The sequence below is a fragment of the Centruroides vittatus genome, unplaced genomic scaffold (genome assembly GCF_030686945.1).
Source record: "Centruroides vittatus isolate TY-2023 unplaced genomic scaffold, ASM3068694v2 contig_3283, whole genome shotgun sequence".
Lineage (NCBI taxonomy): Eukaryota > Metazoa > Arthropoda > Arachnida > Scorpiones > Buthidae > Centruroides > Centruroides vittatus.
In genome coordinates, this window is record NW_027122110.1 from 79,963 (window position 1) to 105,753 (window position 25,791).

Below are 25,791 nucleotides of genomic sequence, written 5' to 3' on the forward strand. Positions count from 1 at the left end.
ATATTATATTATATTATATTATATATTAAATTTTATTATTTAAATAAATTTCATTTATAGAAGTAATATAATGTTTACAATTATAAGATTTAAGGTTTTATTATCTATCTATAAGTATATATCCTTTATAAATGTTATTAGTATTATTATATAATTCATAAGTTATAAGTAATATTTTATATATTTTTTTACTATTGATATATTTCCATTATAATTTAAAATAAATATTGTATAAAAAATATGTATACTGAAAAAATATTTAAACGTTACCATACATATCACGTGTTAATAATAATAATAATTTTAGAATTGTGTGAAAGGCTTTTAATTTAGGATTAAAAGAAGCTTATATTCAAAAATAAATAAATAAAAAAAGCAAAAAGAGCGGTCATGGTCGCCTATTAGGTGAAATCAAACTTATTTATTGTAAGGTCAGTAACTGTTATCGGGTATAACCCCATAGGCTTCGGACCACCCGAAAGGAAAACGTCTCTGGTAGGTATATATAGTAGATATTTGAATTGGAGATAACTCGAGTGGTGTGTGAATCATGTAATAATTTTATTAACAGGAAAAAATTGAATACTAATTTTTTAAAGAAACTTTAAAGCAATTTCATTTTTCGTTAATATTACTTAAAATTGTCAACAAATTATGCTGTTATTAATACAAAAATTAAAATTTATAAAGAAATCTAGGCCAGACCGCATTTCTAGTACGGTATGTCGTTGCTATAGTGATACGTGGGTGATGTGGTTGACAGATCGATCGACGAATAAGAAAAATTTTCATTTAATTTACTTCTACATTAATTAGTTTTACGTATTAAATAGTAATAATATTTATAAATGACAGCAATAAAACTTTAATTTCATATTCATACAGTAATAAGCAAATTAGAGCTTAATATATGAAACATAAGTCATGTCAAGTAACATATTAAAAGTTATTTGTTATTATATTTTATTTATATAATTTGCGTAAGTAAATATTAATAGATGACGAATAAAAGACGATTCTTAAAATCGCAAGAATTAACAATTTATGCGTTTGCATATATGCTCTTCCCTTCGAAACACATCACTGACCTTGAAACAAAAAAGTTTGATTGATACAACTTAACTCTTCTGGCCTAGATCTGGAGAATAAATTCAAATCAGTTTATTACAATGAAACCTTATGCAAATTTTCTCAAAAACGATATTGTATTTCTTACTTCTATATCATATGTGAGCTTCATAGATACGAAAATTTGAAAAATTTCCATATAAATTAAGCATATCCTATACACCACTGACTTTTATTTCCGTTTCGACACTCGTATAAATACGTTTCAGTTCGTACTCCGTGGTAGGGTGGTCCGAAGTCTATAGTCGCATTTGTATAATGTAGCTTTAAATACACAGGAAGCTAGTACATCTCTATCACTATCTCTCCCAACGCTTGTGTGGTATGGTTGCATCTAGCTTTATATATATATAAAGAGTTTATACTTAAAATAAGTTATTCTATTGTTGTTATCACTAATCAGCGACGTCATAGACGGACCTTGACCACTCTTTTTGTGCATAAAACTATTTAATATATTACGTAATCCACAAACGTCGTCATGGTCAACTTACTTTCTGCTCTCAACTGAGATTTTCGTTCGTTTCGTTTAAAAAAATGGTCCATTGTTTAGTTAATTTCAGTTTAAACTGCATTATAATTGAATTTTGGTGGTATGTAGGCTACTGTACTTCAAGACTGCAAACTATTTCTCTGCGATGTTTATTTATTTTGATTCTTTTGATATATTCGGAAAGACTATTCAGACGATCGTGGATTTTTCATAAAAACTAAAAACTTAAATAGACATATTCCAGAACCCTTAGGCATAGAAGATGAAGCATCTTGCTCTATATAATTTGATGGCATCTAAACTAACCAAGTATAATTATAAGTAAAAAATTATTTGTAAATTATGATACACAACTGCTACGATAAAATTGCTTTAATTTTTTTAATATTTCGGGTCTCGACACTCGGGGCACCTAGGCACATGAACTGACTGCACACGTGTCTAATGGTAATCCGACATTGCTTAGGGATATATAATGAAATAATTTAAATAGTTAAATCGAATATTATTGATACGAAGTCAAGAAATAGTCTACAAGTGTTTTTTTCTTGCTTTCTTAAAAAAACACTTGTATAGATGAGCGGGAAAAAACTTTTTGTCCTAAAATTTTTTGTAAAACAATAGTAAACATTATCAATTATAATAAACAGTTTTACCCAATGAAAAATAAATAACAACTTTTATTGTACAAAATTTATTAATCATGATTTAAAATAATGGATTCTCTGTATGAATATAACACAATATCATTATGCCGCAGGAATATAATATTATAAACTGCTCAATGTATCCTAGAATAGACAATCATTCTGAATATATTGAGCAGTTTCTGATATATTCCTGCTGCATGTATTTTACTGATATTGTGTTATATTCATGACGAGAACTCATTTCAAAACAACAATGCCACAATGCCATCGTATCCAAGATAAGTCTGATGCAACAATGATGAAATGATGAAATCGTGATGCAAAATGATGAAAGGTATCATTGTTATGTCAGAGAAAACATTTTAATACTGTATACTGACTGTATTACATCTTTGCTTGCGCAGTTGGAGGGTGTAGACAAGAGTTCACGGAGCTTCATGAAGTTTCTATCACATCAGTAACTAGACATCGCTAATATACAACATGAAAATGTGAGTCATCAGTTGTATTTAAAATTTTTACTGTTTAATGAACCAATCTATTGAATAATTAAAACACGTTCATGACACAAGTGCAAATGGATACATGTATTTTATTCACGAGAGACTATCTAACTTTTCAGACTTATTGTTTGTAGCTCGCTGCGTGCCGTGATAATACATAGGAATTTTCTGATCTATGGTTAACGTGATTTGCTTATAATGCATTCAAATGTCGATAGCCTCGATCATTGAATATATTATTTTTTGTGATCATAACAGTTCTTTACATTTATTTTTTCAGATCGGATTCAATAATTTTACATTTTGATTTCGTCTACATTGGGAGTCCACAATGTGATTTATATCGACCCCCAAAGGACGATAAACTCTATAGATCAGTCAGGAGCGGTTAAGCTTTTGGGATGTAAATATGCCTATTACTACAAATTATCCAAAGATTTATGCAGCGATGGGACTATTTTTACATACATTTCCAAGTTCATACATGGTCGAAAGCTGGTGAAATACAGAAAGATAAAAACTTGTCAAACGTCGCACATAAACTGACTGCACAACTATTGAAGTGCTCACAACTTCAGCTGTAATTAGTGACGGCTAATTAGACTTTTTAATAATGCAGGGATGCAGGTTCTCCCTGGGTAGCATTTCAGGGTTTAAGGTCATTTAAAACAGTTTTAACAAAAAAAAAAAAAAAAAAATACTGAATCTCAGTACGTGATGACTTACAGTACGTCTAAAACTCGTCAAACGTTATTACCTTTGTAAATACTCATTAACCACATCCTTTCACTAATGATGTCAACCAACTTAATGAAAGTAACTTTAATTGTTAATTAATTAAAGCGTTTTAATATACTTATGTATTTACTTTCACTAGAAGTCGGTGTAGGATCGTAAATTGCACGAAGTGTTCTACACTCGAAATATGTTCTGGGATTGATACACGAGTGAATTCAACTATAACTCCTAACGAGACTCCTCTGGCAATAGTTCTTATCATCATCCATCTAGTACTACATGCCGTTCACTCCCAGGTGCTTATGTTGTCCACAACGTATGGTACTGTGTGTGACCCACACACTGTATGTTATCGGAATAGTGATTTCTTTAATATTTTGAAAAGATAGAATCTGATTTTTGTTAATCTGCATATCACTGAGCTTTATTTATTTAATTTACTTACTTATTATTTATTTATTTATTTTGGAACTGAGAATTTCTCTCGTGGAGATTTCCAAATTGTAAATTATAATTAATTTAACTATAAAGTTACTGAAATGTATCAAATAACAAAAGTCATTAAGTTGAGATATCGATGATGCAAAAGCAAGGCTGTACGCATGTTCTTAATAACTATGTAATATACAAAATGACAATTGCCATTATTTTCTATGGGATATATTCATAGGGAAAATTGTTTAGAGATACTATCAAATAATGTGCAACAATGATAGCAATACATTTAGTTATGATAAAATGTAAAATTTTAAAACTTGATTTTTTTTTACATTGTTAATACCATAAAGAATGAAATTACTACTCATGTTTCTACAAATCCACTTTATGCTAGGAGCAATTAACTCTTATTCTTTAATGTTATATGGAATTTTTAATATCAATGACATTAATTATAGTGAAGAAGACAACAAAATTTTATGATTTAGTTAAGGTAAATTTCTTAAAACTTTATATATTGATAAGACATCCAAAGGGACCAGAGTAGCATTTAATAGTTCCGAATTATCATATCTATGGTGTTAATATAATTAATGGATGCTTCTAATAAGTAAATGGCATACAGCTAAGCAAGCAAACCAATAATAAAGTCCATTTCACATTGGTTTGCTTGCTTGTTATTTTTCATGCTACTTAGAAACATTCAATGCTTTAAGACTAGATTAATGTTGTTCATGTGAGGTAAGGAAAGATAATTGTAGTAATATTCAATTACTTATATTATTTGCTTTTCATTTCAATTATGTTAAGTTCTAGTGTTGATTACTTACACTTTAATTGCTATCTTAGCATTCTGTTTTAATGACTAATTTGGGCAATCAAAATGTTAAATACGTTTTGCATTCCACAAAATAACAAAATTGTAATCATAACAGACTATTTTCTATTGAAAACAGTAACAACAGAACAATTATTATAATCATTATTGTTATTTATAAGCAAAGTTTATAATATGTAAAATATTGTGTAAATAAGTTTTTATATCGCTCATCTATAAAAGATATTTATAAAATGACATAAGCTAAGTGATTGGTTAATTATGGTCAAGTCTTTTTTTTTTTTTTTTTTTTTTTTTGTGTGTGTGTGTAGTGTTACGTGTTGTTTAAGGGTTTTCGTGCTATTCGTGTGACAGTCGTATCTGTGGTATGTTTGGGAGTTCTGGGAACTGCGTCAGATGTTTCAGCGCCATTTTTATATTCTGACGAAGACATAACCTCCAGATAAAGAGTGAAGAAGAAAAAGATCACGTAGTCTAAAGAATGATTATAAGGTCTCACTATCAGATCCATGTTATAGATTATTGAGAATTGATTGTTGAAAAATAGTGAGAAAATAGGATTTATGCATTAATTTCGAGAAAAATAACTGCTTTTATACTGTTATTTTGAGAGTTGACGCAGAAATCATTTTCTCGTCATAGAGGGCGTCTATTAATTACGTGTACAATTTAGTAACGGAAAATCGCGAAGAATAGTCCTACGTCATTGTATGAGATGGGGAGGAAGGATGTGACGGCGTGAACTTAATTATAGTGGCATACAAATTTCTTATAAGTCTACTAACTAGCCTTGTGAATAAACTATCAGCAAATATTTGCAGAACTTCTTCGCAATTTTTTCAATGTCAGGAATAGTGGATCCAGAAATCTTTAGAGAGAGTGCTGACAGAAACAATATGCTTTACGAAATTTTTTACTATTGAAGTACCCAGCTGTACTCGATGAAAACCCGTCCCTGAACGCCCTGCGTACCCCCTAAATCCGTTCTTGAGTCAAGGGGTCCATGAACACATAATTAAAGGGAAGGGATTTTGCCAAAAGTATATTATTGTACACAACAGGATGGAAAAGAGTCAAAAGTGGTTAAAAAATTGTACACGTAATTAGTGGACGGCCCTATTTTAAGAATTTTCATTTATTAAATTTTTTTCTTTTTAATCAAATTGATGAAAATTAAGAACTTCAATTGTGACTAATTATAATTTTGAAATTTTTAATTAATAACTATGTAGGTAGACCATCAAATACCTTATTGACAAACAGCTAGTTTAAAGTTGTTCATATATTACAAACTTTCGGGTATATCTCCTTGTTAAGTCAGTAATTGTATAGTTAAAGATTGAAATTAATAAGATAAATTTCATGTTCCCTCATTTCTATTTTATAAGAAATTATTAAAATTAACCAGACTAATGAAGACTCTTCATTGTCAATTTTACTCGGGGAATTACTAGGCTACTGCTTAGATCATTCGTTACATTCATAGAAGAAATGAATGCCGAATCTATATATATAATCGAGACGAGTTGATAATAATAATAATAATCAGTGCAGAACCCAAACGGTTAAGAGTTGAAAGTTGAAATTTGGTACACAGGGTACGTCACGAGAACGCACACTAAAAAGGGGTTTTTCGAAATTCCTCCCCACGGGGAGAGGGACAGGATTAAATCTTAACACTTCCATCAACAATGGAAGTGTGAAGTAACAATAAAAGTGTTAAGAGAAAGCGACATGCAAGACGCAGATGGAGAAGAAACGGGCGCTGGAGGAAAAAAGAAATAGAGTAATATGTTAGAGTATATTCGATTTTCAAATTTAAACAGATTAGTTCGGTTTTTCTCGACTTTTCTTCTTTAAAACATTCGATGAAAATCGAACGATATAATCAGAACACGTCGTGAAAATCGAACAATATTAGAACATTCGATTTTCAAATTCGATCTTTCTTTAGAAATACTTAGTTTGTTGATGAAATTACTCTCTTTTGTGACTATAACGTAATAATCTTAATCTTCGCTATCGTTACTTTTGCCCGAGCAACGCCGGGCCTACCTGCTAGTATATTGATATTCTTATACTATAATCAAAGATAACTAAAAAAAAAAACTTTATTTTAAAATATACGGAAGGATATTTATTAAATTCTGTATTATAATTTCATTAAGGAGTTAAAGAAAAACTGCAATATATTGAATAGATTTCAGATTTCATTTCAGGAGTTTAAACCTGAAATTCAAGGAAGAGAACAAAATATTTCTCTTATGTTTAACTGTCTTAAAATAAAATTAAATAATTAGATTTTTGGTTTAAAATAATGTCGTAAAATTAAGAATAGAATAGATTTTAAATCGTTTTTTAAAATTCCTAATAAACTTTGAAATTTATTTTATAATTTTATTTGAATATAAATATGAACTATTCTGGTTTAGGCTTCAATGAATCAACGCAGTAAGGGCTAAATTGAATAGCTCCCGATTTTCAAATAGAATTGAGTAATTTTCAGACTGACACCATTTTTCCATGTGCTCACCAGTGGCCGAGTGGATAACACCACTGAACATTGGCGTGAAGTTTTCCGGGTTATCTTCACGTGTCTGACACCTAAAAAGGGCCAACTTTTCAGTACAAGTCTTCTTGGGAGCTATCTGTTTTTAACAAATGAAATACGTAGAATGTTTCTTTATTAATGAAAAGCAGCCGTAAAGATTTTATATAGCCTACTGTTAGTAAAAATAACATTCATTTTATAGGTGTAAGAACTACTAATGGCCCTTAAGTTTCCTCTCGACAGTCCTGCTTATTGTTATCAAAAAAGTTTGAATGTCCTTGACTTTCTAAAATAATTATACCTTCGATAGCAATCTCATATATTTCTGTAAGTACTCCATTGCATTTAATAAGATTTATTTTTAAATAAAATATAGAGATCGGTTCATTCTTATGCGGGCTATGAGAATTTATTGCTAATAGGCCTACTTTTTCAATTTGTTTGCAATAGTTGACACTTTGGTGGTTGTATCCGCGATGTCTAACATGTACTGTACTTCTTTTAAACCAATTTCTCATAATTACAGATTGACAATATCTTATAGTATTGTTTCTATTTCTGCCTCTCTTTCCTTCTTAAGTATCTATCAGGATTTTGACCAGATTGTAAAGAAGATGGCGAATTACTTGGATTTTCGAAACCATATTCTTTATGAATTCCTAAGTGGCACCCATCGCTACATTTTAGAAAGACGTAGAGAAATGTTTCGTAACATAAATAAATGTTACTAAATGAAAAGTCTGTGCATCCTGTGATAATTAAGCTAGATAATTTTTATCTTTTCCTGTAGTGTTATCATTTTATGAAAGTGACACTCCATAGGAAACATAAAAACTTGTTTTATAATTTACACAATAGTTACTCTTATCAATATATAAAAATATACATTAGAAAGTTGTTTACCAGACTCCTCCCTCACCACTCACAAGAAGGCCTTTTTCGGACCACAATGGCCTGAAGAAGGCCCTCTCGATGCCCGCAAGGCGGAAAGAGTAAAACAAAAACTCTATTTTATAAACTAATTTGGTACTTACTAATCGACGAACAGACACTACACTTAGCTCTTCTCCATTAAATGATCTTTACGGATTAATAATTTAAAAAGAGATTAAGAAGCATCGTTCTTAATTATGATTAAAAACAATTTATAATCGGGATTTGTAGTTAATTTTTTATGGAAAAAATCATGCAAATAAAGCAATAAGCGTACTAATTTAGATAAAGAAGATGAGATGTGAAATATACCTCCAACTCGAGCATCTTGCGTGATGATTGGTACTTATAATTGTCACGCAATCATAAAAAACAACGAATGAAGCGATCTCAGTCGCGAATATTAAATACGAGTCTGTAGCAGATGAATGTCACGCGTTTTGCATTTATATAAATGTTTCAACAATTTTAAAAACAATTCCTACGAGGAAATTTAAGGCATATTTGTTGTGACAACTGAAAAATCATTAACATATCGTATAGTTTCCAAGAAGAAATATGTTTTCAACAGTCCATTCAACTTATAATTTATAAAAACATATCTTGATTATACATTTGTTCTATCTTATCATAAATTAACACAATTCACGATGTTCTTTTTTTAGTAGATTAAAATAGCTGAGATAGTAAGAGGCTATTGCCTAATTTAATTAAAGTTTAATTATTTATAAGGCCGTAAAATTTGCATTTGTAATGGTTTTAATATACAAACATCACCTTATATTAATTAAAATATATAAAATTTGATATTTCCTGCAGAATTTTGTTGGAATTTTGAACAATTTATATTATTATAAATCGATATAAAATTTTTAAAAAGATTTATATATTAATAAAGTATATTAAATATAGTTTTTACAGTTGAATTTTTACAGTTAAGTTTCTATATAGTTACAGTTTTTCTGGTTAAAAATTATTTCCTAAGTTATATTATCCATAAAAAAATATGTGAAATATTTATATATAGAGAAATCATCAAATTTTTGTGTATGCACGATCATAAACGACCTTGTAAAAAGGATAAATTAATCAAAATAGGCCAAGGGCAGAGAAATTACATCTGCTATTACTTTTAATGGAGATAGTTACGCCATCGATACAGGAAGATTTTTTTTTAAATTTTAATATAACAAAGAATGCTTCTTTTAAATCTCTTTTATGACATATTATTTTTCAAATAAAACCGCTAATTTCCTTTCTACTAAATATAATTTGGTATGAAAAATCTGAATAGAAATTATAGAATTTACGGACGATATTTCTTTATACGTAATTTCTTAAACAGTTTAAAGGAATTATTTTGATTTAATAACTTACAATTAAATTTATTAAAATACAGTAAAATAAAATGTAAGTTAAAGGTATATGTAGACTTAAATAGGGATAAAAGAAGTTTTGAAGCCCCTCCGTGTCTGAGGCCCGGGTCAAATGGCCAGTTAGCTGTGTCCAGAACAGAGAGGACCCCCAAAATTTAGTCTTTTATATATAAAAATATAATACGAAAGTGATTTAAATTAAAGTTTCTTTTGATAAGTGATAAAAATTCTGTTTTATTTACTTTATTTTCATATATTTTCATGGTTTCATGGAAAGAGAAAAGGTCTTAAAATTATGATTGGCTTAAGGCCCGTCTTACTTAAGGAATTTTTGCACATGTAATAGTTAATAAATTCATTTTATTATAATTAGATAAGTGCACACGTAGCGTAAATCATAAAATATTTTACAAAGTACTTTGCTAATTAATTTTATAGAAGTTGGTTTTAAAGATTTTATTTTAATCATATTTCATTTTCACAAAAATGACTGACTATTCGAAAACAAAGATGATAATACACAATTAAAATTATTAAAATAAATTATTAAGTCATAATTTCCAATTAAAAATAAATTATAAATTATAACTCAACATAGCATAAATTATTTAATATTTATAATTAAATATTTAAAATAAAGTATATATTTAAGACACTAAAGCTAAAGGAACAATCACCTTCCTAAGGTTTTTTTTAATTGCTAATACGAGCTTTATTATTTCTTTCAAATAATTTATTTATAATTCAATATTTTTATCCTTAATTTTCAATTTTGTTACATTTTTATGTTCGTGCAATTTATTTATTTTTTAATTAATAATTAAAGCAATAAAACCATTATGTATTGTTTATTTCATTACACGAATTGAAGATGGCTCCATAAAATTTCTTCTGTGTCCGTATTTATGCTAAATCTACTAAGATTTTCATCGAGTCATCACTGGTAAGTCTTTATTTTTTTTTTTATATATTTATATAATGTATATCGTTCATTAACCTTCTTGTCCGGATAAAATAAGACAATCCACACAAAAATTGCCCTGTTCAATATACAAATGATAATATACCTTCCCAAATTTCTCGGCATAATTCTGACTTTTAAAGCCCTAAATTGAGGCCTTTTTCAATTCAAAAGTTTGTTTTTTCAAACTTTGTAAATTGAAAAAGGGTCTCAATTTAATTATATAAAGGGTGGCCCATCAGTTAACTATCATAATGGCAAAGCTTCTTATCTTAATTGAAGTAGCTTATACATAAAATATCTCATAGGTAACTTAACCTTTGTAAATAAAAAGAAACCATTACCATAAATTGACTAAAATTTATATACGGGATGACTCAAAAGGCAATTAACTATTGTAAAAAAATAAATTGCTCTTATTCAAATATTTAAGTATTTAATCATATTTTTTAAAATTATGTTTCTGTTAGCGCTTTCTTCTAACTCAATTTACTAATTTATATTCATAAATACCAGAACACATAAAACAAAACACGGTTTTGGGTCGCTCTGAATACACGGAACTATCTTAAATGTCATCTTTCTGTGTTGTTTTTCCTTTTGTTTTTTCCTTAGTAAAGCTGAATTTAACTTTAAATAGTATTGTATCATTTTACAATTTAATTAATTTTATGTAATTCTACATTTATTTTAAAGTTTACTATAAGAAAAAAAGCAAAAAAACTTCGCCTAAGCATTCAACAAATCTTAAGAAATCGATTTCCTGCAAAGAATATAAAATTTATTTATTTAAATTTTATAAAATTAAATTCAAAATAATTAAATTTTATATAATAAAATACGATTCATACGTTTTAAACACTTTTTTTACGTTTAAACCCTTAAAAAACGTAATTTAATTATTAATCAATTTAAATAGTAATAATTCATAATTTTAATAAATAAATAAATAAAAAATTATTATAAATAATTATTTAAATAAACAACAAAAAAATCATTCAACAGGTGAAACCAGAGAAACCGTACAATTCAACTCATCTGGCCTTTTTTAACTCTTAAAAAAATTCGTTTTATTCAAAACTATAAGAATATTAATCAGATTTTTATAAATTATAACAGCGTATAGAAGACCGTTTATAAATGTCGTGACTTTTATGTGAAACGTTTAATTAATCGAAAGATTAATTGACTTAAATGATAACAGCTTTGACGTTAGTATCGCCGATAGGCAGCATATATTAAGTGAGTAGTGGTGTGGTAGAGACGGGTGGTCCGAAGCCTATGTGTCCTTACATTGTCTAACCATATAGATGACTATAAATGAACTTTGTCTAACTCCTAGAGAAGTTAATTTATTTCGTTGTTACTCAGATGTGTCATCATAGGCGGACTTTGACCACTCTTTTAATTTTGATTGGTTAATTCGTTTTTGAATTCCTCCCATAGGCGGACTCTGATCACTCTTTTAAATTTGATTGGTTAATTCGTTTTTGAATTCCTCCAATAGGCGGACTCTGATCACTCTTTTAAATTTGATTGGTTAATTCATTTTTGAATTCCTCCCATAGGCGGACTCTGATCACTCTTAAATTTGATTGGTTAATTCGTTTTTGAATTCCTCCCATAGGCGGACTCTGATCACTCTTTTAAATTTGATTGGTTAATTCGTTTTTGAATTCCTCCAATAGGCGGACTCTGATCACTCTTTTAAATTTGATTGGTTAATTCGTTTTTGAATTCCTCCAATAGGCGGACTCTGATCACTCTTTTAAATTTGATTGGTTAATTCGTTTTTGAATTCCTCCAATAGGCGGACTCTGATCACTCTTTTAAATTTGATTGGTTAATTCGTTTTTGAATTCCTCCAATCACCAAGCGTAAAACTTAATCGCTATTTAAAATTTTCTTATGTTTTTTGTTCGTGTGATTTATAAGTAATGCTTTCTATTTATTGTTATTAAGCTGTTAAGTTTTGTTTTAATGATTTCTATAAGATGTTTTTAAAGGTTTTACTGTATTAATTATTAAAATAAATGTTTTATTAGTTATAAACGAGCAAATATTTTAGACGGGCTGCGATTTTTAATTAATTTATTTTAAAATATATGCATTCTACCTGAAATTAGTAATGACTTGTCCCTGTACGTCGTACAGTACTTTTCCTGTTATCAATGGAGTCGTGCCAGTTATCTATATAACTCCTCTCGAAGGAAAAGTTTTAAATTGAAATAACGTATATAACGTTATAGAGTGTATAGTTAATTGGGGCTTCTTGCCCCTAAGGTTTCCATATATATATCTCAGCTTTCAACTATGTAACTCTGTTTTTGAGATTAAGGAAAGACAGATGGATGGACGTAGGTGGGAATAGTCTACAATTTTTTTTTTTTAAAGTGCATACCAATTAACAATTATAAGTTATTTTATAGTTATGTAAGTAATTAATTAGAAAATTTTAGGTTTATATTGACAATTATATTAATTATTTTACTAGTTTCTATTATAAATACTCGTATTTTTTATAATAAAAGTGAAGATTAAAAATGATTTTTGTATACAGTATAATTAAAATTATTTTGATCACTTATTTCACGTTTTAAAGAAGAAATTAAACAATAATTCAGCTTTAATTTTTGAATTTTTGTCGTTCTTGTCTTTCACTTGATTCTAATATCCAAATATTTAATATGACCCCCCTTTTATGATCCTGGAAAACCGTCGTAAAGCGAAACCATCTGTTTCTCAGTACTATAAATCGGAATTAGTCCTTGGAAATTCAATTTTAATTACATAATATCATACAGAGATGACTAACAAAAATATACGGTACTTAAATACGACAGTTTGTACGGTTATAATAGAAAATTTACACCAATCAATAAATTAGGTCGTAAAAGCGAAGATCTTTAGTCCCAAAATATACTAAAGATATAAAAAATACTGATCGATTTAAAGATTAATCATTTTGTTATTATTATAAACGAACTTATAAGTGTTGTAATTTGTTTTATTAAAATTATATTATATTATTATATTGTACAGAATTTGATTAAAAATATTTGTAAGCATTAAATTTTAATAAATTATGAACTTTCTTCTGAGTTAGTCTAAAAAAAAAAAAAATTTGAATTTAATTCTATTATTAAACCGCAAAGAATTGGAAGGGTTTAAAGGAAAAAAAGCGTCATAAAATATTGATTAATCGGTAAGATTTTTCTGGACATAAAAGCCACAAAGGTTGTGCTGCGCCAAGTTAAAGAGTAGAGAACAATCAAAAATAAATAAATATTCACAAACTAAAATCTAAATACAATGGAAACAGGATGTATTGTATAAAGATAAAATTAGAAGACAGCAAGAATTTCGAACAAACAAAACAAAACAAAACAAAACAAAAAAAAAAAAATCTTATATTCAACAAATAAGTAAAGGAAAATATGGGAAAAAAATTAGTTAAACTTAAATAAAACAATAAGATATCTAAAGAGGCACGAAGTACAATAATAATAAAATTAACATAAAATGACTAATATTTATAACTTTCGAAACTCTTAGAATAGAAACTGTGTTTGGCTTTTGGCCCAATAATACTAGACTAAACTAGAATAATAACTCTAGCCTCTTTGAATTGTTATAGAGCGCAATTATATTATTATCATAGCGGACCCTAACTCTTAAAGAGGTGTCGATGAATCAAATGAGTATAATCTCGTAGGAATTTCCTATCACATATCTTGTTTGAGTTCTTAAAGTTTACTGCAGATATGTATCGATCCCCAAATTTTACTAAATTTTTAATAGTTTTTTTAGCGATTGAATTAAAGTCATTACATTCGACTTACATTTAAATGCATATGATATATAGGAGTTAATTTGATAGTCATTTCAACTAGCCATTGGCATAAATAATTTATTTATAAAAGTATTTTACTTGATATTTTTTATTTAACTTCTTTCTTTATTGAGTTAAATTTTGAGTATTCTAATTTCTTAAGTACTGTATTACAGTATATCTTAAGTATATTTTTATCGAATTCTTCAACTTGTCTATTCTATACCTCCGCAGCCAACTCATCACCCGGCTGCTCTCACTGAGCGCCTGGTTGAATCCCTGATGAACCTGTAGGGAGACTTTATTAATGACTATATTGCTATAATAATGTTTTAAGAAAAAATTATTATTTTTTAAATCAAATTTTATTATTCAAAAAATTAATACGATTTTAAAAATTGTTTTATCATCATTTTTAATGTACTAAAGTCTCAAAAGGTAAGGCATGGAAGACCTTACATATTATCAAATCATTAAACATTTCTTTTAACCTATTTCAATAAAATGAATTGAGACTTTTGTGACACTCTGTATTCGTTATGGCTTTTAATATAACGATGTTTTTTAATAGTTAAATTTGAATTTTTTCTAATTTATAAGGCCATGCATCTATACACTAATTTCAAGATGTATAATTATATATTTTATAAATCATTCATTCTCAATATAAGTCTATAAATATAGGCAACGAAATGAAGGTAAATCTTTTGATATTGGGTCTTAAGCTAAAATAATTAGTTAAATTTCGCATTTTATGTATTTTATTCGAGAATAGAGAATTACATAAATAAATTTTTAACTTTTATAGTGGCGACATCTGATGACAAAATTTAGAAAGACTTTTATTATCATCAATTTTTATTTTTTATGTAACTCATTGTAACCCCTTGTAACTCATAACAATTACCTGCAACCCACAACTGCGTTACGTAATTTATAGACAACCCCTAAATGTTAGAAGACATTACTGAAAAAAATCATTCACATTGTCTTCTATGAGAGTTTCCATTCCTTACGTTTTCTCCTGGTATGTAATACAGTTACTATTAAAAGAAAATATTTCAATAGCTCCATTAAAAAAAAAAAAAAGCTTTTATTTAATATACAATTCATCAATTATTTTTCGTAAATAATCCAGATTACTATAAACCCTTTGACATTTTCCAAGATGTTTCTTCTGTTCCGTTTCGAAAATGAATTCTCTCAATAGATCTGATTTCATCTAAAAAGAAAAAAATATATCTGTACAAAAACTATACGAGATAAAAAAAATACTTTTACTAATATAGTGGTTCTCTTATAAATATCGAATATAACATATAAAATGAAGAAAAAGTTGTAAGTACTGTATTTAAAGCACATTGTTTGGAAATATGCTTATTTGGACAATGATTGCTCAGGAAACTAGGCGATTGTATGTTTACCCCACATTTAGAGCCGCCACAGTATATCAATATCAAATTTAAATAAGTATAAAATATAATCTGTAAAACAATACTGTACTAAAGCAATAATCACTAACTTCTGTTATCTTTGTTAGGTCGTTCATGTTCATAGTAAAATTAGAATTTAATATCCAACTGGGCAATTCATCGCTATCCATTTTCCAATTCTCAAATTGATAGATCCAAGAAGGAAGAGAGATTTTTTCTTCCATTAACTGACGTCTCAAACACCATTCCACAGCTTTATCATACCTGTTTCTTTCCTCAAAAGTTCTTCTTGATTGATTTTGGCTTTCATTATCTTTATCCAAATCAAATGGATGTAGTTCAGGATGAATCGACCATTTCAGAGAGGTGATTGATTTTGATTTCTTCTTTCTTTGTGCATCTCTAACACTCTGAGTAATGTCAGAATTACTTGTTTCTATGGAAAGATTTAAAGTGTTTACACCCCTATCATTCATATTAACAGAAGTTAACAGAGTAGAAGCTCTATCATTTTCGATTTTTCTGACATTCCTATTTGATGTACGATAGACAAAATTGGAGTAATGAAAATTACGCTGATTTAATGGTTCATCATTTGATTTAATGTCCATTGGAAATATTTGCTGTGAACAAAAGATTCGTCTATTAATTTTTTAAAAAATGGGAAAAAAATATTGACTAATGAATTGTACCTACTTCGATAAACGTATTTTGGAATAAGGAATCCATGTGGATGATTAAATATTTCACTATCTTCGCTAGTTGTAGATGGACTCCTCGAGAAGGAAAGGAACAAAATCCTAATTCTGGATTCCATAATACGTAAGGTCCAATAAAGTAACCGACTATAATTGGAGTGGAGAGAGTGACTGGAGCTGACTGGCATATGCGACACAATATCGTTAACAGATGATTCAACAATATTCTATGAGATTCTGGCAATTGATTGATCAATCTATCGAATATTCAAAAGTTTATAGTAATAATAACGGTTGGAAATCGCTGATCTAGAAGAATCCAAAATGGGCAAGAAAAAAGAAGAAGAAGAAGAAGAAGAAGAAGAAGAAGATGTCCATAAAGCGAGAGTAGCCTAATCGTATATGATACTACTTGAAACCATTAAGATTTTTTCACGTTACGATAGAACTCCTACTACATATTTAATGTCATAAAAAAGTACATTAAATACTGTAAATATAACTTCATAACAAATTCTCAAAAGTTAGATATTTTATGAGTATTTATTTCTACAAAATTCCCGTTTATTTTATCTTTTGCAATTCCAATTCGCTGCTATTTACTATTGAGATTTCATCGGCTTCTTAGGGTCCTATTTTCTATTTATTATACTTATTTCTATGTAAATGTTACGGTAAAAAAGTTTTGTTTTTAAATATACATATGACTTGTGTAAAACGCTCGTCGAATTAATTTTCTTGTTATACATTTAATTATCATTAAATCATCTTCACTGACACCGAATCATTCGTGACAGTAAAAGTATTATCGTGCCACTTTAGGGGATCCGGATTCGAGTCCCGATCGTTTCAGAAATTTTCATGAAATCGCGGTGTGTGGAAAGTATGGAAATTTCTATCTGACCACGTTCTCCATTATGCAACCACTCTAATTGTGGATGTAAAAGGATGCAAAACGAACCAAAAAAAGTATAGCATTGGTCTAGAATCTACAGTCTATTCGCATAAACATTGAGTTTGCTGAAATGACAACAGAGTTGTTATCTCGAAGACATAATTTAATTTCATCGTCTTACCTCTTTACGTGGGAATAAACAGAGGGCGAAGTCAAATTAATTTCTACGTTGATCCATTCGTGATAATAATCAGGTTGTAAAAGAGAATGGGGAAGAGAGCGTAGAAAATACTGTGAAAATATATAATAAGGAAAAATATTTTAAATTTTGTAATGATTATAAAATTTATAATCACTTTAAATATGGCTGCAACTGCGTGGATTCCAACTTTTTTCCATTTGATACGATTTCCGTTACTAATATTCTGTTGTAATGGACGATATATGGAAACGGGTGGAGTAACTCCAAAAACATGTACTGTTTGATGAGCTTCTGCGTGCAATTTTTTCAAAATTTCCTTCAAAATAAATAAATATAAAGCATAGTTAACAGTAAAAATAAATTAAAATCATTGAATTAAATTACTTTTAATGACACGGGAAGAACAGATCCAAATTCCATTAATTTTACGAGTGATACGCCAAATTCTAACCTGAAAAGATTTTAAAGACAAGATGGCGGAGATCACACATTAACTATCTTACAATAAAACAACATTAATTAGTTACTTATTGCTATTAAATGAAGAATTACACTCTTTCCTCTTTTTCATTAATGTCATAATCTTAGTCTTTAACACAGTCATGAAAATTTATATTTACGTCTTCGAAGACCTGTTTTTTTAAAATGCTCACAGAAGAAATCAAACGAATAGAATATAATTAAATTTAATGACAAACTTTTCAAATTTAAATATAAATAGAATATTTACGAAATCGAATGCATGAGAACGTCAAAATCATAAACAGCTAATCAAAACATAATGAAAAATACAATAATATTTATACATTCTTATTATTAATTTGTCGTTCGTGAATTACATAATGTTTTGTATATGTTTTTATTAAGGTTTAATGTTTCTAGACTTTATGTAGTGTATGTGTTATGACACCAGTAGAAGAAAAGACAACAGGTACAATAATCCATTCTCCACATCTGTCTTATTTCTTCAGCGAATGGAGTTTACTTGTTGATTTTTTCAGTGTGTTTTTTTTGGTTAAAGTTCAACGTAATGTGCATTCTAGTGACAATATCCGTTATTTTGTAGTGAAATTTTTTACTAGTTGAACATCGGTTGAAATACAGTCTGTATAGGCCTATTATAAGTTGCCTTAACCAGTTATAGTCGGTTTAAACACAGTCTTTAACTAAACACGAGAAAACTGCTTAATGTTTCGTTGACGGTAGACGTCACTGTCGTTGTTCTATCCACCTTAGCCGAAGTGGAAGAACGAATTACGAATGATGTCGAAGTATCCGTCCGTAAATTGGGATGGAAAGTCAAGTCCAGTTGATTAAGTCGTAGCCGGGTAAAAGATCACTTCCGGGTGGCTGTGTCACATTCGGTGAAAAGTCGAAATCCGTGCAAGAAGGCCTCGGCAGAGAAGAGTAGCAAAACAACCTTTTACGCTCGACGAATTCTTCCACCATTTCTTTGGACTCCTGTCTCACGTGACCGTGTCTCCATCGTCCATTCCGGAACTTCGGGATGTTGCCGTTCCAGATAATGAACGAGAGACGAGGCGTTATCGTCCGGAGTTACGACGACCACCCGGTGTATGCGACTCCTACTCCGCATCTTTCGGAAGCACCCGTATTTCACGAGACGAAGACCAGACACTATCCTCGGGCTCAGCGTGGCCCGAGGTGTGCCACTCCTTCAATTCTTTGAAATTATCCATCCTGCAAAGAAAAATGAGGGAATGTTGGGAAAACAAAACTTGCATTAATTAACAATGAAAAGTTCCCATCCCTCCGAAAGAAACCGATCAATTCTTATTGAAAACCACCGCCGCTAATCGTGATATTTTGCTTATCAAAATTAAAAAGTATTTAAAGCTAGAAAGATCGTAGTCTCAACTTACTTAAATAATCGCTGCAAATGAAGTAAAACTCGAGAAAACACTCGCAATAAATAACCGCACGAGTCAAGAATAGATCACCTCTCAACAAGAAGAAAATTTTATTATTGCTTAGCAATTCAATTTAATGCTAAAAATTGGATTTTGCGGCGAATTTCTTGATTTCCGTATCTCTCTATTTCTAAAGAGAGTGATTTCGACAGATCATTGCACGAGTTTGTCTGACTTTTATTCGTTCTCACACACACAAGCTGCTGCTATAATCAATTCACATAGAGTTATTATGTGCTGGACACTATGGGGCTGTCCATAAATTATGTCCGCATTTTTCTTGAAATTTTTAGCAGGTAAGCCCAGCATTGCAACAGATTGTATAAACTATGCAGGAAGCGTGTACTCGTAAATAATTAAGTTTATGGAAAAATTATTGCGATGCAATTTGAAAAAAATTGTAGACCCATACATTTCCACTGTCTCCCTTTATCTCGAGAAGGAGTTAGATAGATGAAACTCGAGACTAGACACGGAAACTGTAAGAGAAAAGGACCATATTACCTATATATGAACTTCCGGTGTACAGCAAGTCACGTTATTTCAATACAAAATTTTTCCTCCAACGGAATTAGATACAGTACATAACCGGCACGACTGTATTGCTAACAGAAGTATGATGTACAGGGCCAAAACACTACTACACTCCACACAGGCAAGTGCTATGTGCTATCTGTCGCAGTAATGGCGTAATGGAGCATCTATTTCGCGCTATATCATTGTCGCAGTAATTCGGTGAATTTTTTTTATAAATATATCCTTTTTTTGTAAGAATTATATTTAGTTAATTATTTTGTTAACTATTTTGCCAATAGTGTAACTCAGAAAATCGACTGTAAATAAAAAATAATTGATTTATAGAAATACAATCGATATTTTGCGGTGGGATGTACAGTATATTCAACACGTTTAATGTTGTTTTGGTATGATTTTTTAGAAAATTACAAACACTGTTTGACAGCAGTTATTTTAAAATCTTTTTGAAATTTCTGTCGGGTGTACTTAGTCTGTGGAAAATATTATCTGCAAAACTTCGATAAGATTTTCGCACATTAAGCCACAAAGCCACGTCAAGGCGACACCCATTTTGTGGTAGTTTTTTGATTTCCAGAAACTGGCCCCGATTGCTTGACAGAATAGCAATCGGAGAATAAAACTGGATATTCGTCGCTATTCGATTTATTCAATACACTGAAATTATTTGCTAAATAAAACTAAAAACTCAATGCTTGTCATTGCAATTAATGGTTAATGTTACCTTAGGTAGCCAAGATGGCGGCTCGTCTCTGAAACAGTGGGGACGCACGTACTAACCTAACCTAACCTATTCTAATAAATTACCGTAATTATTGCCAACCAAAATATTAGAATAGAGGTAATTTATTAGAATAGGTTAGGTTAGGTTAGTACGTGCGTCCCCACTGTTTCAGAGACGAGCCGCCATCTTGGCTACCTAAGGTAACATTAACCCAATTGATTGTTCTTTTTGGAATTTTCAGTACAAATTTGTCATTTTAAATTAAATATAGCAACGAATATAAGATTACTTTGAAAACGTAAATAATTCATAATAACATATTTGTATATTAATTTAAAATATATAATTATAAAATATATACTATCCTATCCTATCCTATCCGTTCAGTCGTGTCCGACTCTCGGTCACTCTATGGATCAAAGCTTTCCACGCCTCTCTATCCTGCACAGCCTCGTTCAATTCCGTTATAGATAATTCAGTGTCACTTTTGATTGTGTCGAGCCACCGAGTCCATGGTCGGCCTCGCTCTCTTTTCTCGCTAACCATCCCCAGCACGATCGCCTTCTCAAGGGTGCTGGTTCTCATTATATGACCAAAAAAGGACAATTTCTATTTGGTTATAAGGGCTTCCAGTGAGATTTTCGGTTGGACTCTGTCTAAGACAGTTTTGTTGGTGATCCGCGCTGTCCATAGAATGCTCAAAAGCCGTCTCCAACAGTTCGAAAGCATCTATCTTCCTTCTGTCTGTTTACTTTAGATTCCAAGTTTCACATCCATATATGACAATAGGAAAAATAATCGCTCTAAGTAATCTGCATTTAATTTGGAGGCAGATGTCTTTGCTCTTCCAAAAGCTGTTCATGCTGATCGTCGAGGTTCGTCCAAGGGCTATGCGTCTTCTGACTTCGGGACTGCAATATCCATTATGGTTGATTCTGGACCCGAGGAATATGAGATTTTCCACGAACTCGATTTCTTCACCGTTGATCATTATTTTGACTTCCGTATTCCGTGCAGTAGTCATTATTTTGGTCTTCTTGAAGTCGAGAAGCAGCCCTACGTTTGCAATTTCGTGCTTGACTCTCAGAAGCAGGTTCTCAAGATCTTCCTGACTTTCCGCGAGCGGCGTGGTATCATCCGCATGTCGGATATTATTGATGTTCCTGCCTCCAATTCTCACTCCAATGTTAGACTCATTCAAATTTGCTTTCCTCATCGCCACCTCTGCATACAGATTGAATAGTGATGGTTAAAGGATCCCTGGCGGGTATCCCTTCTGATCTTGAACTAGTCTGTATCACCGTATCACCGTTCTTACAGTGACTTCTTGTCCAGTATATAACGATCGTATGAGCTGGGTGAGATGCGGTGAGATTCACATTTCCTCGAGGCACTTCCACGATTTGTCACGATCAATACAATCGAAAGCCTTTGAATAACCAATGAAGCACACGTATAGATCTTTTTTGGTAGTCCCTCGCTATTTTCCATCATCCAACCAAGATTAGCAATATCATCACGTGTTCCGCTTCTTTTTCGGAAACCTGCCTGTACATCTGGCATCTCTATGTTTGAGTACATACGCTGTTAAATGATCTTGAGTAGAATCTTAGTATCGTGTGAAATCAGAGCGATAATGCGATAGTTTGAGTAATAAACTACTTCAAATAAAGGTTCGAAAAAAGAACGGTCAAAGTTCGTTTGTAAACTGAATCTGCCATTTTGTAAATTAAAAGATATAGAACGCGATGGTAAAGTTAATTTAGCGAAAAAAAACCATAATTCTCTCCGGAGCCTTGTAAAGAAAACGCGGTTGTTGGAAAAACGAATATAGTCCACTACATTTGCAACGATGAGGATCACATGCTGCAGTAGCCAACAAGAGTTTAGTTTGATTTTCCAACATGGCGTTGACCACGTATTGTGATAAGTCACAGTTATCCGCAACTGTTCGTCTAATATGCGTTACAATCGCACTAACCTCGTTTCATGGCGTTCCATTTTTCGCAAACCAGTACACGCGCTCGAAAGTCTCATGCTTATCTTAGTGGCGGCATAATCTCGCCACGTTGTGTTACCGTCGCAGGACTCTTGTGGCATTTTGTAGAGACAGCGAGGCCATTTGCCATCTCACCACGTCCTGATAGCAACACCGTCACCTGAAAATAAGGCTCTTACCATATATCCATACTTTCACTTGCGTCCAATGGGTTTCATGCTTATTTTAGTGGCGGCATGATCTCGCCACGTTGTGTTACCGTCGCAGGACTCTTGTGGCATTTTGTAGAGACAGCGAGGCCATTTGCCATCTCACCACGTCCTGATAGCAACACCGTCACCTGAAAATAAGGCTCTTACCTGAATATTATGAAAGTGAAAGTTTATCTTGTGGCTTTATATTCTAATTTTCGCTTTATAAACTTTTAGTTTCTCCTTAAATGATTATGAAATATTTCGTATAAACTTGATATGCTGAACGTATTCTTTAACTACTGTATATATTTTTAATTGTTTACCTAGTAATTACAATTGTAAGTGAAATATTTGTGTGATTACAAGTGAAATTATTTAATGTACAGTACTGTACAATTCCTAGTTCTTACAATTATCTTCACTTATCCAATCGAGCTTTCAAGTGGCTTCGAGACCACAGCATTTACCTATAAAATGTATTGTCTTTTTTCATACAAATATATACAGGTAAACTATATCATATTACATGCTTTTATCATTTTTAATATTATTAATTAATTTTTTGTTAGATTTTTTTCTATTTCTGAATGTATAATAACATTAAACATTATTTAGAAATGAATTGCTTATCAGAATTATTTCTATTTCGCGTGTTCTGCTTTGTATGAAAGAAATGAATAATAATTTTACTTGGAGATTAATTCTTATAATTGTGCATTTGGTAGAGTAATGAAAACATCTATGAGAATGTGTTATTAAATAATCAGACATGTAATACAGAATGTAATGTTTCTCAGTAGCGCGTTATAGCTTCAAGCAACCCAGACAAATTTGAATTAGGAGGACCCCATTTAATCATCAGTGATGACTCGTACATTTCTCTTCGGGGTAATTTTTTGGGAGAAATATTTTCTTGTTGCTGGGGGCTGCAGGCAATTGCCCTTTTGCCCATAGGATAACGGCTTTGAAGAACCCGCAATCGAAATCGGGAGCTAACTCCAAGAATTTTTGAAGGGAGCTGATATGTCTCGGATATGTCGGGCCCCGTCCTCGCCATCCCGTCGAACCCACAATAAGCATGGTTAAAAAGGCCCTCTTACAACCCAAAGGGCGGTGAGAGCCAAATGAGAAAGTATGCTTACATTAGAGTATGTTCGATTTAATTATTATATTAAGAATATAAAAGAAACATCTATTGAAATATTTAATAAATATAGAAGTAATTAATAAAATTTTTAAAACGTCTTACTTTTTACTTCGTTGAGAATCTTCGAAATTAACTATAGTCTTGTTCTCAACAATCGCAAATGTTTTGTTACACGAAACAATATTTTGTCCATTGTTAACAATTTTTGTTACTGTAGAAAGCTTTGACATTTATTCGAAAATACATAAAAATAAATTTAATCTTTTTTATTATCTATAAATAAAGTATAAGTTTTGAAAACTTTCGATGAACCAGCAACGAGTTGTTTAACTTTCCCGGCAACCTTTGAAATTCTAGTGGCGCCATCTGTTATCGTATTTTATTTTTTAAAACTTTTTATATTTTTAACTATTATAAAACGACAAAAAGCTTAGTTTAGAGGGTAGGGATGAGTTTTATATATATATATATATATATATATAAAACTCATCCCTATATATACAGTCAAACCTGTTTTTATGCGGTGGATAGGGACCGCATAAAAAAACGCATAAAAAAATTGCACGAAACTTTACGAGTGGCTATAAAAAATAGTTTTCGCAACACAATTAAAAAAATATTTTTTATGCGGTCAATAGGGACCGCATAAAAAAAGTCTCACATAGAAAATAACTCAAAACCGTACGAAATAGAATTTATTGACAACAGATGTCAGCGCTTGACTGCATCGTCTCGTCTATCGTCTGTTTTACATATTTTTGTCCAGGTGGTGTGTTGTTGACTTAAAAAATAAATTATTTCATTTTTCGCATATTCACGCAATAATATTACTATAATAAGTTCATTTATGCTATAATAAGTTTATTTAGCTATAATAAGTCAACGTGAGACATGACAAATCGCACGAGACTAGTCGCCAACTATACCGCACAAAAAAAATCGCATAAAAAAATCGCACAAATACAAAATCGCACAAAAAAAGACCGCATAAAAACAGGTTTGACTGTATATATAAAATTGTAAACGCTAATAACGAGTAAAATCGTCATTAAGTTTGGCTTTACTGGAGATACACAAAACTCCTGTTATCTCCTCATCCCTCAAACTTTAACCACTAAAATTTAATAGCATCAATCTTTCTGATCCTGTAAAATTTCAGAAATTTTCAACAAAAAGCACAGAAGTTATTAAGCTTCAAACAGTGTGAACAAAATCGCTCCCCCACACACAAACACATATACACACATACTAATATCCATACATATAAAAATTACTTCCGAATTTTTTGCATTTCTTGACGTTTCAAGGTGTCCTGAGTCCAAAAATGTAAAAATCTTGGGGGGGGGCCATTTTTTCATCGATCGCCATACTTTCCTTATGTTTTACGGTATATTCAACGCGTTTAATGTTGTTTTGGTATGATTTTTTAGAAAATTACAAACACTGTTTGACAGCAGTTATTTTAAAATCCTTTTGAAATTTCTGTCGGGTGTACTTAGTCTGTGGAAAATATTATCTGCAAAACTTAGATAAGATTTTCACACGTTAAGCCACAAAGCCACGTCAAGGCGACACCCATTTTGTGGTAGTTTT

General features: G+C 30.6%; 1 protein-coding gene across 1 annotated transcript; it reads right to left on the reverse strand.

Moving 5' to 3' along the window:
- Positions 1–15,534: 15,534 nt before the first annotated feature.
- LOC136973711 (rho GTPase-activating protein 20-like) lies at positions 15,535–18,303 on the reverse strand. Its single transcript, XM_067268456.1, has 7 exons — positions 18,197–18,303; positions 18,054–18,120; positions 17,824–17,985; positions 17,649–17,758; positions 16,571–16,829; positions 15,964–16,497; positions 15,535–15,663 (listed from the first exon to the last, which is right to left on the reverse strand). Exons 1-7 carry the CDS (start codon positions 18,271–18,273, stop codon positions 15,535–15,537), a joined length of 1,338 nt encoding a protein of 445 aa, XP_067124557.1. The 5' UTR covers positions 18,274–18,303.
- Between the last annotated feature and the right edge of the window lie 7,488 nt (positions 18,304–25,791).

Bases quoted from the DNA above. Each gene is read 5' to 3' on its own strand.
- LOC136973711 (XM_067268456.1), bottom strand. From the start codon at position 18,273: ATGACTGTGTTAAAGACTAAGATTATGACATTAATGAAAAAGAGGAAA. The intron at 16,830-17,648 runs GTAAGACGATGA...AATATTCGATAG, and splicing joins GTTTATTCCCACGTAAAGAG to ATTGATCAATCAATTGCCAG. The intron at 16,498-16,570 runs GTAGGTACAATT...TTTTGTTCACAG, and splicing joins TCCAAAATACGTTTATCGAA to CAAATATTTCCAATGGACAT.